The sequence below is a fragment of the Montipora foliosa genome, chromosome 9 (assembly GCF_036669935.1).
Source record: "Montipora foliosa isolate CH-2021 chromosome 9, ASM3666993v2, whole genome shotgun sequence".
Taxonomy (NCBI): Eukaryota; Metazoa; Cnidaria; class Anthozoa; order Scleractinia; family Acroporidae; genus Montipora; species Montipora foliosa.
In genome coordinates, this window is record NC_090877.1 from 18141359 (window position 1) to 18156358 (window position 15000).

A 15000-nucleotide genomic window follows, 5' to 3' on the forward strand; every position below is an offset into this window, starting at 1 on the left:
TTCCTGCCGTAACTGTCCTTAGCGTGTCTATCAGCTTAAGTTTAGTTTCTAAGTCTGGAGTCTGTTCCACATAAGTAAAGGCCTCTTGAATCATTTTCGTAACAGCCTAGGATGATGTGATTAAGAACACATTTGTGAACTGCACTTTAACTAATTTAGCCTGACAGTGACTGTCAGCATAACCAAATAATATGAATAGCTACTTTACTGACATCAACAACAAAATTCAACCCAAAAGGATGAAAGGTCCCCTGCCAATTCCACAGTGACCCTATAAAAATCTATGTTGAGGAATGAAATCCTCCATTTCATAAAAATAAAAAAATAAAAAGATCTTGGGGGCAAGAGGACCAAATTACTGGAAGACAATGAAAAATTACTTCTTTTATATTAATAATAAGGGGGGGGGGGGAGAAAGCACATATAATACTCTAACTCTTTGGTTGTACTCTCACCAAAAAATAAGCCAAAATAAATCCTTTTTTTGTAGTGGAATATTTTACATTTAGAGCTGGTCATTTCATTGTTAAAAAAAAAATACACTTTATTAATTAATACAGGTATAACTCACAAAGCATATCTGCAAAGTTACTATAATTACATGTTAAACAATTATGTCATTGAATAAGATGCGTGTATATTCCGGACCCTTAAGCGATCTTTGCCAAATTTAGATACAGTACCTGTTTCAGTTGACTTCGTCTTTTGGTCAAGATGACTATATGCTCATTTAGAGCATTCCAGTCTTTACACTTGAAACAGAGTTGAACTATGCACACCAAAACCCGACTGGTGGAATGCATATCAGCTGCCTGTCAAAGTACAACAATAAAAGAACATGGCATCATTTGCAAGAAAACATGATGAAAACATGAAGCCATAGGCGGAATACTTTTATTGTTTCGGGGTGTTTGGAACCCCTGATGAAACAAGAAGCACACGTTTTTGACATTACTTCTCAATGTTTTTTTACTGGTGTAATGTGATGCTCTTTTGTTTCATCAGACAAGTGATAGTAATTTGTAAAGCAAATAAATATTCAGTATTTGGGAGAGTTTAAAAGGTAAAACTTTTGAATAAATTTACTAATAGGGCGTAATGGAGAGCGAGCCACTAGAGAGTCACGTCATTTTTGCCTGCCAAAATCGTCTTCCCAACAAAGTGATTCAGAAAAATACAAGGCCATTCCAGTTTCAACTAAACTAATTGGGCTGTGAACATTTTCACCAAATGGCTGAGGTTAGGAGAGATAAAAGTGCTGGTTTTAGGTTGCAGTGGTCTTTTCAAAGACTACACACCACACAAGGTTCAAACCTTGAGTGCAGACAATGCTGAAATGGATGATCTTTCCCTGAAAAGATACTGCAAAAGTTTTATGTTGAATACTCGAATTTAAAATGCATTGTGTGAGGGTACTTCATTCATCCTAATCGGAGTAAACTTGATCTGGGTTTTCATTGGGTATCAAGGTACATACACCTGACCAAAATGCATTGTGTGAGTGTACTTCATTCATCCTAATCGGAGTAAACTTGATCTGGGTTTTCATTGGGTATCAAGGTACATACACCTCACCAAAATGGGGCAATCCAATTGGCTAATTACTGTATGACTAATTAAGTGACAAGTGGTCATACTTTGATACATAACTGGGCAATGAAGGGGAATGGGTATGATACTGGGTTGACGTCACAAATAAATTTGGATTGCTGTTTTCAAAGATCGATATCCCAAGCAAAGCAGTTTGTGACATCAGCTACAAAGCAGACCTGAAAAAACGAAAGAGGGGTGGGTGGGAGGGGCAGGTCTGGCAATGGCAGACGGCAAAAAACAAACTGAGCCACCAACAAACCATGTGAGCCCATTCTCCCAGCTGTGTAAGAGACAAACATTTTCTGCTTTCATCGTTCCTCAGCGAGCAGAATAACTCACATTTCTTTCATTTATCAGTCCTTTAACCCATTGACTCCCAGGGGTTCCCCATTGACGAGTAAAATTGTCTGGCGGTAAACAGAGTAAAATACTAAGTATGGCCGGTTCAGGCAGCCTTGGGAGTCAAACGGTTAATGGGGACAATAACAGCAAGTGCTTAACCCATTGACTCCTGGGGGTTCCCCATTGACAAGTAAAATCGTCTGGCGTTAGACAGAGTTAAATACTAATATGGCTGGTTTAGGCCGGCTTAGGAGTCAAAGGGTTAACCAATGATATTATTGTTTTGTGGCATTGTTGTTGTCATAGCCATCGTCGTTTCTTTAACTCCCTAATCCAGTATTTGCTGTGACAAAGTAAGTTTTGCAATGGGAAAGTATGTTTTGTCATGGCAGATATGGTCCACTGTAAATCCGGTTCACACAGGTAAATAAAAATACTCCAAAGTCAAGATTCGTAATCTTCTTGTGACAAAATGTGAAATAAAATTAGACTCGGGAACAGTTTGGTTGGTAATAGCCCACTTTCGATATGTAAAATTCAGTCCTAAACAAAAGGGACATCTTGAGGCTCTGGGGAATAAACTCGTGCAAATCCTCATATTTATTCCCCAGAACCTCGAGATGATGCCTTTTGTTTAGGACTGAATTTTAATATATGGAAAGTGGGCTATTCGTTTGGCCATATTATAAAGGTAGATATATTTTACAGTTACAGTTGTTTGTTGTATCTATTCAAGTTCGACATTTGTAAGCTGGAGTATTAAAGGGCCTTTTACTTACATATTAGATCGAACTGTGCATATGATTGTCGTGAATTAAATAATTTACATGTACAATACGGTTCTGCTCCTTCAAATTAAATTTTGGCAAACAGTTTTTCAAAGTTAACTTCAAATCTCACCGTTCTAGTTTGCTTTTCTAAGGAGAGAAGAATCTCCAGTGCTTCATTAAGTTTACCATCCTGTTAAAAAATGATCCAAGAAGAGGTTGAGAGGATATACAGAATCAACAATACAGAACAAGTTTACAAAAGCCCCCTCAGGATGACAACAAAAGTAAGAAAACTAAGTTAATGCTTACAGCAGCTATTGCTTCGCATTCTGGTATTCTCTTATCAACAGCATCGCTGTAGTCTACTTCCATTTTGACCACATTTCCTTTCATATCAGTTGAGGTCGCCATCTTGATTCTTTCGTCGGTTGTTAAACCCTCGCGGCATCATGGGTAAGATTAGTCAGCGCTCGCTCCCAGCCTCCAACACAGCAAACAACGACGACGGCAACGGCAACAAGAAAGTCGTCGTAAATGTGAATTCGCGTTATTGTAATCGCTTCGCGACTATTCTAAGTGTCTTCACGTGACAAAGGTGTGGCAAACCCTCAAGAACTAAACTAGTATAACGGCGCTCAATTTGGAGGAGAAAATTTAGCTTATAGCTTGCGTTCTCCCTAAAAGCTCAGATTTGGTGATTTCACGTTAATTATTAGGCAGCTTTAGCAACGACGACGGGAACGGCAACGAGAATGTCATGTAAAAACATAAATTCATGTTATTGCGATCACTTCGTGACTATTCCAAGCTTTTTAATATGACAAAGGTGTAGCAGTCCCTCAAGGGAATGAAACCGTTACGAGCGGCGCTTAATTAATTTATTTAGGTTCTCCATAACACCTCAAACGTGGTTATTTCACGTTGTTGTTTTGCTGACGACGGCAAAGAAATGGACAGAAATGAAAAGATGCACGTGCAGAACGTGCAAAGCTATTGCTTTTGCTCACTAAATATGCAAATTTGTGACGTTCTCGTTGCCGTCGCCGTTGCTAAAACTCCCAAATATAAAAACCCATCCAACCTCTTGGTTTGTAATCTTTGCAAGGGGAGGTTCAGCTGAGCGCGCGAGCATGCGGCCCAGCACGCAACACTTTTCGGCTGATGTAAGATCAAATACACGAAAACGAATGGATTTTAGAAAATAGAACCCAGGAGTTGTATACCTCGATGGAATTTGATCGTCTAAGTGAAAAGTTGATCTGAGAAGGACTGTTGGCAGTGACTGACGCGGTCGACAACCTGAGCGGAAGTCACCCTCAAGAGTGCGACTCTTAAGATGACTTCCGCTCAGGTTGTCGAAACGACTGCAAATCCTTCTCAGGATAGGATTATTTTCACCCAGACGATCAAATTCCATACAAGAAATGAATTTTGATTTGGTCAGTTATATCTCAGTGATCTTCCCCGATGTGCTGTATACGTTCACAAAAATGTTACAAAAGGTACCTTTTTTTCACCTTCCCTTATCGTCAACCTCGTTCCCAGCGTCTCTCTTCTCTGCCTCCATTGTCGTTGTCGTTAGAGTTGCTTTATCGTTGACTCATAAGATCGGATTCAGGAAATCCGTAAACTCAGACGGGCGTTTTCTGTAAACGGATATAAGTAACCTCACCCCATCTTCAATTAGAGCCAGACTCCCAGATCTACTCTAACGCCAGACCATGTTATCCTTCTATTGAGGGCACTTTAAGCGTGAATAAGTTTATCGAATTCGATCGCTTTATGGCATTTTTTCGAAAGAAAACCGGTCAGTGTAAAACGCAGACTTGCAGACCGGGGGTAAAATGCAGACTGAGGTTATAATTTAACTGTTGAAAAAGCCAAAACCCGTTAGAAATGCTAACAGTTAAGCCTAAATATTGTTTTAAGCCTAATTAGGCCTAAGGTTAGCATTTATAAGGGGTTCGGGCTTTTTCAACAGTTACGTTATAACCTCAGTCTGCATTTTACCCCTGGCCACGGTTGTTCAAACGATGGATAGCGCTATCCACCGGATAAATCACTATCCTGCGGATAAACACTAGCAAAACCAATTGCGTTATCCAGTGGATGGTGATTTATCCATTGGAGCACAACTGGAGCCTGGTCTGAAGTCTGCGTTTTACACTGACCGAAAAACAAAACCCATTTTACAATCTTCTCGAAAACTTACATACAGGAAAATTATACCCTCTGCTTTCACCCCGGATTTTATCTACCTCCTGCAATTTTCCAATCTTGAGAGCATGCTTTTACTAAACGTAACAAGCCCCGGAGTTTTTGCCTTTGATTTTCTTCTCGCAGGAAAATAGTGACATATCAAAGGGACTTTTCTGAAAGAAGCAATCTGTTTTCGTTTTGTCTTAGGCAAGGGGCAACATCTTTAGTTCCATTCCTAAGATGAATATAGTGTTCCAATGATCAGCCTCAAATATGCAACCACAATATCAGAACACGGTTTTTATTTTACACTACGAAAATAGAGCTCATTTATAGCACACTTTTTTGTGCAATTGAAATCACATAATCAATGCAAGTCTACAAATGTACAAACTTCGCAAATCCTGTGTTGTTTTGTATTTTGAATCCCACAACTAAAAACGAAGTGGTGTCTTTACTAATCAGTCAAGTCAAAACGCAACTGTTCATTTCTTTAGCAAAAATTCCAGCGATCTTAGAAGCACTTGCGATGAACTATCGCAGGGCCTGATTCGTCATATTCCTGTTTTGAAATCCACATCTGTTGAAAGGTGGACAGCGATGCCAAGATGGAGCCTCCAATCCAAACGGAGTACTTACGCTCGGGAGGAGCGATGATTTTAATCTTCATAGTTGGTGGAGCAAGGGCAGCAATTTCCTTTTGCATGCGGTCAGCAATACCAGGGAACATGGTTGAACCACCAGACAGGACAGTATTGGCATATAAATCCTTGCGGATGTCTACATCACACTTCATGATGGAGTTGTAGGTAGTTTCGTGAATACCAGCAGATTCCATCCCAAGGAATGCTGGCTGGAACATAGCCTCTGGGCAGCGGAAACGCTCATTTCCAATAGTAATCACCTGACCATCAGGAAGCTCATAGCTTTTCTCAAGACTGGAGCTGGATGCGGCAGTGGTCATTTCCTGTTCAAAGTCAAGGGCAACATAGCACAACTTTTCCTTGATGTCACGGACAATCTCACGTTCAGCTGTGGTGGTGAAAGAGTAGCCTCTCTCTGTAAGGATCTTCATAAGATAGTCGGTGAGATCTCTACCAGCAAGATCAAGACGCAAGATAGCGTGAGGAAGGGCGTAGCCTTCGTAGATGGGTACAGTGTGGCTTACACCATCACCGCTGTCCATAACAATACCAGTGGTTCGACCAGAGGCATACAGGGACAGAACAGCCTGGATGGCGACATACATGGCTGGAGTGTTGAAGGTCTCGAACATAATCTGCAAATGAGGTGAAAACGGCAGAAATGTCAGTGTGCTTTTGCTAACTCAAAGTACTCCCGTTCTTCTAACATAAGTTCAGTTCATAGTGAAGCCCTTTGGTGGGTGCAAGGAGCACCATTGGTAAGAAAATATGGTAACCCAAGTGTGCGACAATTTTGGCTTTGGTCACTGTGCGACCGTCCAACCGACGGGAAGTGCAGAGATTCTGTAGAAAATTGCAACCTTTTCCCCACTTTCATACCGAGATATAAATTCAATTTGGTCACTTAATGTTTGTATCGAATGTAAACCAAAAAGTCGGACAAGAGTCTGTTTATCCCGTCAGTCACGTGACCATATCAGGCTGAAGTTTAGAGCTCATATCGATGTCAGCTAGTTTTCTTAAATTGACCTCTGACCAGGTTCTGGGTCTCGATCGGATTGCAGGCTCAATCTTTGTTACCTCATTGTGAGTAATGATGCATTAATCGATTGACCGTATTCCCATTTGGGAATACACGGCAAAGTAAGAAATCCTTCACTTTTACGGAGATTCACATTAAAATTGTCAAACACCGGCGAAAGTGCTATTTTAAACATATCTTTATTATCCTTGTTGCTTCAAAACGCCAACCATACCGTTTTAACTCATCACTCAACGTATTCTTATTCCGCTAAAGGGTCAATCTCGACGCACCCGAAATAACCCGGGAGCTACGCTTTTTAGGCTTTGCTAAATCTATATATTGTTCCGTTTCAAAACAGACCTCTTGCCCGACTTGTCTGTTTACTTTTGATATTTATTATTCGATACAAACATTAAGTGACCAAATTGAGTTTATATCTCGGTATTAAAGTGGGAAAAAGGTTGCAAGTTTCTACAGATCTCTGCACTTCGGCAAATTTTACCAAAAATATAAACATTCACTGATTCCTTTGACCATAAAAGACAAATTCAAGGTTGCAAAGAGCTGCGTCCTGACGGAAAAAAGCAGCCTGGCTTGTTATAATTACAAAGTGGTGAAATCATATTATTCGGTTGAGTGCGCAATCGAGGTTTGAAGTGGGCAGTGTGCTTTAGACAGTTGAAAATTACGGCAAGAGGGTAGGGTGCAAGTCAGTGAACAAGTAGAAAGAAAAAGCTATCAAGTCAATGACCAGCTAAACAATTCAACGCTATTAACTGCCAAGATTTCGAATCCTGGAAGGTATCCAAGGTTTAAGAGCGACCATAATAACGCAGACATTGCGATAAATGGAGGGTGGGGCAGACCTTGATTTCCTCCGGGAATTTGCTAACGGGAAGAATTTGGACTAGAGAGCCTCATACCTGGGTCATTTTCTCTCTGTTTGCTTTGGGATTCAGTGGAGCCTCCGTCAGCAGGACAGGATGTTCTTCGGGAGCGACGCGGAGCTCGTTGTAGAAGGTGTGATGCCAGATCTGCCAAAGCAAGAGACGCTCTGGTTAACGATCACCCGAGATTGCAACGGATTCGCTGATTTAAAAAAAAAAAAAAGCAACTTACTTTTTCCATATCATCCCAGTTTGTGACAATTCCGTGTTCGATGGGGTATTTCAGTGTCAGGATACCTCGTTTGCTTTGAGCTTCATCGCCGACATACGAATCCTTTTGTCCCATGCCAACCATGACGCCTTGATGACGAGGACGGCCTACAATTGACGGGAAAACAGCTCGTGGAGCATCGTCTCCTGCGAAACCAGCTTTGCACATACCAGAGCCATTGTCCACCACCAAAGCAGCAACATCTTCATCGGCCATTGTGATTTCTAAAGAGAGAGAAGTATCCGGGCACTGTAATACGAAGCACGAACGTGTACGACTTGTGAAACCAAATCAAAGTGAACGAGTGGGGATTGCCTTTGGTTTATATGTATCTGTCACACAACAATGGTATCAAAAATTGTTACCAAATTTGGTCAAAATTTTGTGCACAAGGCGCTTCGCCTGCCCTTTGAGACTTGAACGACCAGCCACTGTTACGTCACTGTCACGGATCTTGCACGAAAGAAGAATCGAATTTCAAGTCAGAAAATAACAAATATTTTCTTCGTGATCTCTCGCCTTCTTAAATTTGGATTTCAAAGCTAAAAATATTCTTCTACCAGGGTAGAAAAATTTAATTTTGACAAATGTTACTTATCAAAGCATCCTGTGAGCACATCACAACTCAGTGTCTGTCATCAGAGGATCAAGCCATTCGATGGTGTCATCTTTTCGCTTAACGGAAAACACTTAATTTATCTTTTGAGGGTGAAAACCCTTCAGAATATATTATTTAGGGAAAACGTGTTTAACAATTTTTAAGCAGAACAGAAATCGAATAAGGCCGCAGTAGCAACGACTAGGGCGGAAATTGTCGTGGTTTTCGAGATATTTTTGCGAATTTTTCTTTATTTCCGGTTTAAAAATGTGTCAACATACGCTCCATTTCCAGGGACGGATTCATTTGGACCAAGATCACGTTTTGTAATTAATTATTTCCATTTTACCCCGCTCATTTCCTATGAAAGAATTAACGACTCGATCACGACAAGGATTCGTGATTTGGTGATTGCGAAATTTCTCTGGAATTTCGTTCGTTGTTTTTGTTTCTTTTTCTATTTCCGTCAGTTTCTACTCGTGGAATATTAATTGTATTCACTCGAAACTCTCCTGACCTCTCCTATGTCAAAACTTCTCGATTATGTTTGGTCTGGACTTCTTGTACTTGGCTTGATTGTGCCCCACATGAAGGTTAAACCAAGACCGCGAGGGTAAAATTAATGTAGACAGAAAAACAGGAGTAAAATACATTCGTATGGTAAAATGCAGATGATCGCAGATCGACTGAGGATTCATTTTCCTTGTCTGCACTTCCGGTCGTGAGAAGGGATCATGGGGGAGGGCGAAGCAGAGGTGGAGTTTTTCCGGAGGAGTCGAACATCCAAATAAAACAATTGTTGTGCGGAATTCGAACCTAATACATTAAAAGATGATTAAACCTTTTTCATCTTTTTTATATAAACAAACAAAAGCAATTGTCCCAGAATTTGTAAATCGGACTTGCATAGTATGACGGGGAGGGGGGTAGGGAGCAGTGGTTATTTTGTTAAGCTTCAAAGCATTTACGGGATTTATATGCGAGTCCTCAGTATAATCTCGTTTCGTGAATGTTGCAAAAGAGGATTAGAAATTCCAAAGATGAATACTGTGGCGGTTGTGTGTATATATTCCGTTATCTCACGCAACCAAGGGAGTTGAGTAAAATTAAAGTCCTATTCGGTGGGAAACTGTTCTCTCTACTCAGTGGCACCCAACGAGTAATTTCGGTAAAAACCTGTTCGGAAGGAAGGTGGGCTAGAATTTTCGATTTGAACTCAGACTTTGCGAGGAACAGTAAGATTTTGGACATTTTTCATAAAAGATTTCCTAGGTCTTTCAGAAAAGTAGTGAAGAGTCTGAAGATTGACGAGTAGAAATTAATTTCGAAACCACATTGAAAGAACGCTAGAATTTTACTGAGCTGAGTAAGAGTCAACAGTGATATTCATGGAAATAGCAAAAAATGTAAAGATTTACAACTTCTAGTATTTTCGCCAAAGTTTGTAAATTTTCCGGAAAAAGTCGAACAACTCAGACTCGTCACTATGGCTGGAACTTTCGGACGAGGCAAAAAACGTCACCTAGAAATTTCTACAGAACTGAAGATCCCCTAGAACATCCGAACAGAAAAATCATTTTGAAGGGTAGCGACACAGCTACAAAGCTATTGACCAATGCGAGTGCGCGTACTATCCTAATTATTTTATTAATCTTTAATTTACAATGTCAGAGTTTTCAAGCAAGCAACTGTGGACAATAATCCTGCCTGTGTTCGTCGTTGGATCAACTGGCTTCATCTGATCGGCGTAATTACAAGTAAAAAAGAAAATATTTCGAGCAAGAGCCGCTACAACGTAGGGTTGAGTTGGGTACGGGTAGTGGCTTATTTGGGAGGCGAGAAAGACTGCTGGACGGAAGCAGCTCGTGCGTTGGGCGATAACTATTACAGGGTTACTGGGGATGTGCTTTTGTCCTCAGCCGAAAATGATTATAGTACATTACCGTGATATAAATCAAATCTACATAGTATCGACTCTTGCTCATATTATATATTTACTTTTCAGTATAATGTCGACTGGTTGAGAAACCCTAGCCTTCTTTAACATACGCACAGCGTATGGGCGTTTCTTAGACAACGGACACAAACTAATACAGAGCGAAACCATAGAGTTCTACCTCGATCCTCGTAGGTGCAGGAATATACTTGTCGTATGTTGTTTACAAAGCTACTCTAATATCCAAGGGTAAATAAACATGATCATATATTGAAACATGATATGATATGATACATTTATGATATTACCCTCACCCTCGACATGTAACCCTCTACCCTCGACGCTCGACCAAAAGGCAAACTCCATAAATATTCGTCGCTCCTCGACAGTTCCGGAAATGCCTCACGATTTGGTTGGTTCAGTGCCACTTAACGCCACAGGCGGCCAGGCCCGGAGGATAAAAATTAAAAGGATTTGTATGGGAGTCCCGATAACAAACACTCAAAAAGATTTTAAAATAGATGAACCGTAGCCAGAAACATATTAAAAATTGTAAAAACGTTCACTGGCTATATATAGTTAAAACTTTCGAGCTTTCGGCTGTAAGGCTTCAGCCTTCAATGGATATACATTGAAGGCTGTAGCCTGACAGCCGAAAGCTCGAAAGTTTTAACTCATATATAGCCAGTGAACGTTTTTACAATTTTTAACTGAAAAAGATATTTACACGCAAAAGTTCTCCATAAAAAAGCCGTACCAGTTTCAGTACCTTACTGTCCCGGTGACTTTCTCGCTTTCTGTGCGGTTATTTGCCTGATTTAACGCGATTCAAGCGACTTCTCAGCTTCCCAGGTTGTCACTCGTCCATAAATAAATTTATTTATGTTCAAGTATCATTTATGTGCGAGTAACAACCTGGAAAGCTGAGAAGTCACTTGAATCGCGTTAAATCAGGCAAATAACCGCGCACAGAAAGTGAGAAAGTCACCCGGACAATAAAGTACGGCATTTTCTATCGAGAACTTTTGCGTGTAAATATCTTTTCCAGTGTTTGTTATCGGAATTGCCATACAAATCCTTATAGTTTTTTTACACTCGAGCCTGGGCAACCTGTGATTATTCACGCAATTTCACTTTCAGATTCTTCCAGATTCCTTTTCAGATTCACGCTGAGATTTCGTGGGGTCTGGACTCCAGAATAGAAGTAAGCCAACGCAATGAACAGGGTCGTCATAATTACCTAATTAGGTGTTTTAGATTACCATATAAGGTAATAAAAATGATCATCCAGTAAAATGATTGGCAGTTTACAGCACTTTGGTCTCTGTTACGTAGTAAGCAAGGTTCATTAGTCCTGAGAAGAGAAAAAAATTGTTGATAGGTTTTTTTTCGTTGTGAACTGAAAATGGCCGATGATGATATTGCTGCTTTGGTTGTGGACAATGGCTCCGGTATGTGTAAAGCTGGCTTTGCCGGTGATGATGCTCCTAGAGCTGTTTTTCCGTCGATTGTAGGCCGTCCTCGTCATCAAGGCGTTATGGTTGGTATGGGACAAAAAGATTCTTATGTCGGCGACGAAGCTCAAAGCAAACGGGGTATCTTAACACTGAAATACCCCATTGAACACGGAATTGTCACAAACTGGGATGACATGGAAAAGGTAAGTCGTAAAATTTGGGAGCATTCTCACCACGGTCAAAGTTCCCATCGCTTGAATGTCTGTAAGTTTACCAGTATTTCATTTCACGATCTGGCATCACACCTTCTACAACGAGCTCCGCGTCGCTCCCGAAAGAACATCCCGTTCTCCTGACAGAAGCTCCGTTGAATCCCAAAGCAAACAGGGAGAAAATGACACAGGTAATTAAGACTGCCTTAAAAGCGCAAGTTTTCCGTTTACAACCTTCCAGTGGAGCGTTTACGGTTGCAAAGCGAGGGGAAAGCTGGAAAAAGAGGCAGTTTTAAATCTTTTTTTGTTAAGTTCTTTCTTTCAACTTTCTTTTTTATAAAATGTTGTAGTTCTATGTAAAGAAGTTATATGTTTTTGGAAAGCTTATTTTCGTAGCTTTAAAATGACGTATTTCTTTCCCCCTAACTGAAAATACTTTTTGAGAAAAAAAACATTTTTTTGTGATGGCTGACTTCGCGCGGCCATATTTGGAAAGTACTGTGTAGAAAACATTAAAATAATTAAATTAATACCTTGTCCCACAAAGCAGTGGCAACGGCAAAGGGAAGTACGGGAGTGTAAATTTTCCTTGAAGAAAGAGGGATTGTTTGGAGATTAGTATAGACCATCGAATCTTTCTGTTGGTGCTCCTAAGTTTGAGTTTTTGTGTCGTGCTTTTAATAAGCTATTAATACTCACGTTTAGCTACTGAAAAGCTGTGTGAATTACCGGCGAAAAATTGAGGCATTATTGGTCATCCAAAGATTTGAACGTGACTTTCGGGATAAACGGCAATGAAATGTTTGGCATATTCCCATGCCGATCGCTCTTACAATAATTATACATATATGGGGAAACCAATTTTTGGGCTAACTATTTGCTGAACAAACTATTAACCTTTAAATTGCATAGACCTTTGTCGTATAAATGGCGGCGAAATAAAATATTCGTTTGTTTTATTGCTATAAGCCTTTCTAGCTTTGCCACAATGGAAAAAATTGAAAAGAATATTTAAACCAAATTAAGAATAGTAGGTCTAATTAGCAAGAATACAAGAGAAAAATAAATTGGTCGACCGCTATTTATGTAAGAGGTCAGTGCGCCCTTGTTTTGACTGTCTCTAACTCACTCACGTAATCACAACATGATTCTTCTGATTTCATAGATCATGTTCGAGACATTTAACTGCCCAGCCATGTATGTTGCCATCCAGGCTGTGCTGTCCCTGTATGCTTCTGGTCGTACCACTGGTATTGTACTGGACAGTGGTGATGGTGTGAGCCACACTGTGCCCATCTACGAGGGCTACGCCCTCCCTCATGCTATCTTGCGTCTTGACCTAGCTGGTAGAGATCTCACAGACTACCTCATGAAGATCCTTACAGAGAGAGGCTACTCTTTCACCACCACTGCTGAACGCGAAATTGTCCGTGACATCAAAGAAAAGCTCTGCTATGTAGCTCTGGATTTCGACCAGGAGCTACAAACCGCAGCTTCTAGTTCCAGCCTTGAGAAGAGCTATGAACTTCCTGACGGGCAAGTTATCACTATTGGGAATGAGCGATTCAGATGTCCAGAGGCCATGTTTCAGCCATCCTTCCTCGGTATGGAAGCCTCTGGTATTCACGAGACTACCTACAACTCCATCATGAAGTGTGATGTTGACATCCGTAAGGATCTCTACGCTAATACTGTACTCTCAGGTGGTACAACCATGTACCCTGGTATCGCTGACCGTATGCAAAAGGAAATCACAGCCCTGGCACCTTCTACTATGAAGATCAAGATTATCGCTCCCCCTGAGCGCAAATATTCTGTCTGGATTGGAGGCTCCATCTTGGCTTCCCTCTCCACTTTCCAGCAAATGTGGATCTCTAAGCAGGAATATGACGAGTCCGGTCCGGCTATTGTCCACCGCAAGTGTTTTTAAAGAGTTTAAACTTATGGAAGGAATGTTTGCTCACCCTGTTCTCAAACCCAACCATTTAAATTTACTTTCTTAACAAAAATAGCAGCACGATTTCTAAAATTCTCAGTTAGTGCATGAAGTGCCAGATGATGTTTGATAAAAGATTAAGCCGGGACACGTTACGACAGATCTTAATTTGATTTTTCAAACGGACATTCAAGGAATTCTCGTGTTTAGATTAAAATTTGTGGTTTGACACGTTTCAAGTTTGGAAAACGTTTTCTCTTATCTTGGTGAATGTAAAACCGGTTCAACAGAAAAATAAATTTTAACATTTCACTCCCCACCTGTTCAATTCTTACAAAAATACCTTCGTTACAGATGGCCTATGCGCTCGTGCTGACAGTGCAACTTACTACCAGCCAGGTAAACTTCAAGAAAGAACGAGTCTAGTGCTTCCTTGACGAGATCGAAAATTTTATGAGGCATTCCCATGCAAGATCCGCCGATCCATGATGTAGGGGAATAAAGCAAAAAGAAGACACTGACAACATTTTTTGAGTTTTACACGAATTATGCATGTATGTTTGCAGTATCCATAACGTTGTGCGTATTGAAAAAGCGATTTCACACGGGTGGCCTTTATGAGTAAGCGTTGCGACATGAAAAGGTCCACCCGCTGTCTCGCTCGCGATGCTACCTGAAACCTGTACCTTTGCATGAAAGATGTCAAAGTGGTCAAGATTCGTTGCACTGCGCGTCATGATCACGTACAGTCAGTAAATTCTGCGACGACTCCGACACCGGGCTAGCTGTCACGCGGGAGGTCGTGAGTTCAACTCCGGCCGGACCAACACTCAGGGTCTTTACCCCGGGGGGGGGGGGGGGGGGACTCCTATATGGAACAGACGGGGATGCTCGTCGGACATTTTTAATTTAATCCCTAAATGAGACCATCTGGGCGTGGTTCAAGCTTTTTGTGACCCCTAAAGGAGACCAATTTGGGCGTGGCTTAAGCAAATTTTGACCCTAAACAAAACACGTTAAAAAGAAAATTTGACTTCTGTTGCTCTTCGCCTAATTCTGTGTTTCTTCGCGGAACCCCAAACGAGACCTTGGCGGCTTAAAATATTAGCGCTTTGCCCGGAACACCCTAAG

General features: G+C 40.9%; 3 protein-coding genes across 5 annotated transcripts in view; 1 reads left to right on the forward strand and 2 right to left on the reverse strand.

The window, feature by feature from the left end:
* Positions 1 to 3165, reverse strand: part of LOC137970639 (26S proteasome non-ATPase regulatory subunit 12-like) — a 21366-nt gene extending 18201 nt beyond the window's left edge. The window contains exons 1-4 of the mRNA XM_068817165.1: positions 3015 to 3165; positions 2836 to 2895; positions 684 to 812; positions 1 to 106 (exon numbers count right to left, since the gene is read on the reverse strand). The exon at positions 1 to 106 is cut by the window's left edge and continues 2 nt beyond it. Of these exons, the coding sequence (XP_068673266.1) occupies positions 1 to 106; positions 684 to 812; positions 2836 to 2895; positions 3015 to 3116 (397 nt within the window). The 5' untranslated portion in view covers positions 3117 to 3165. The remainder of the gene's footprint in view (positions 107 to 683; positions 813 to 2835; positions 2896 to 3014) is intronic.
* A 2026-nt stretch (positions 3166 to 5191) lies between these two features.
* Positions 5192 to 8031, reverse strand: LOC137969892 (actin, cytoplasmic-like). Its single transcript, XM_068816296.1, has 3 exons — positions 7692 to 8031; positions 7496 to 7606; positions 5192 to 6183 (listed from the first exon to the last, which is right to left on the reverse strand). The coding sequence occupies exons 1-3, from the start codon at positions 7944 to 7946 to the stop codon at positions 5419 to 5421; spliced, it is 1131 nt and encodes a 376-aa protein (XP_068672397.1). The 5' UTR covers positions 7947 to 8031; the 3' UTR covers positions 5192 to 5418.
* Positions 8032 to 9417: 1386 nt separating this feature from the next.
* LOC137969802 (actin-3) lies at positions 9418 to 14281 on the forward strand. Of its 3 annotated transcripts, none has more exons than XM_068816178.1 (5): positions 9418 to 9519; positions 10000 to 10085; positions 11405 to 11964; positions 12060 to 12124; positions 13099 to 14281. In XM_068816178.1, exons 3-5 carry the CDS (start codon positions 11670 to 11672, stop codon positions 13861 to 13863), a joined length of 1125 nt encoding a protein of 374 aa, XP_068672279.1. In that variant the 5' UTR covers positions 9418 to 9519; positions 10000 to 10085; positions 11405 to 11669; the 3' UTR covers positions 13864 to 14281. The 3 variants fall into 3 exon arrangements, with proteins under 3 accessions (XP_068672279.1, XP_068672277.1, XP_068672278.1); XM_068816176.1 differs by having other exon boundaries at positions 11405 to 11468; positions 12013 to 12124; XM_068816177.1 differs by having other exon boundaries at positions 9436 to 10455; positions 11415 to 11468; positions 12013 to 12124.
* The last annotated feature ends 719 nt before the right edge of the window (positions 14282 to 15000 follow it).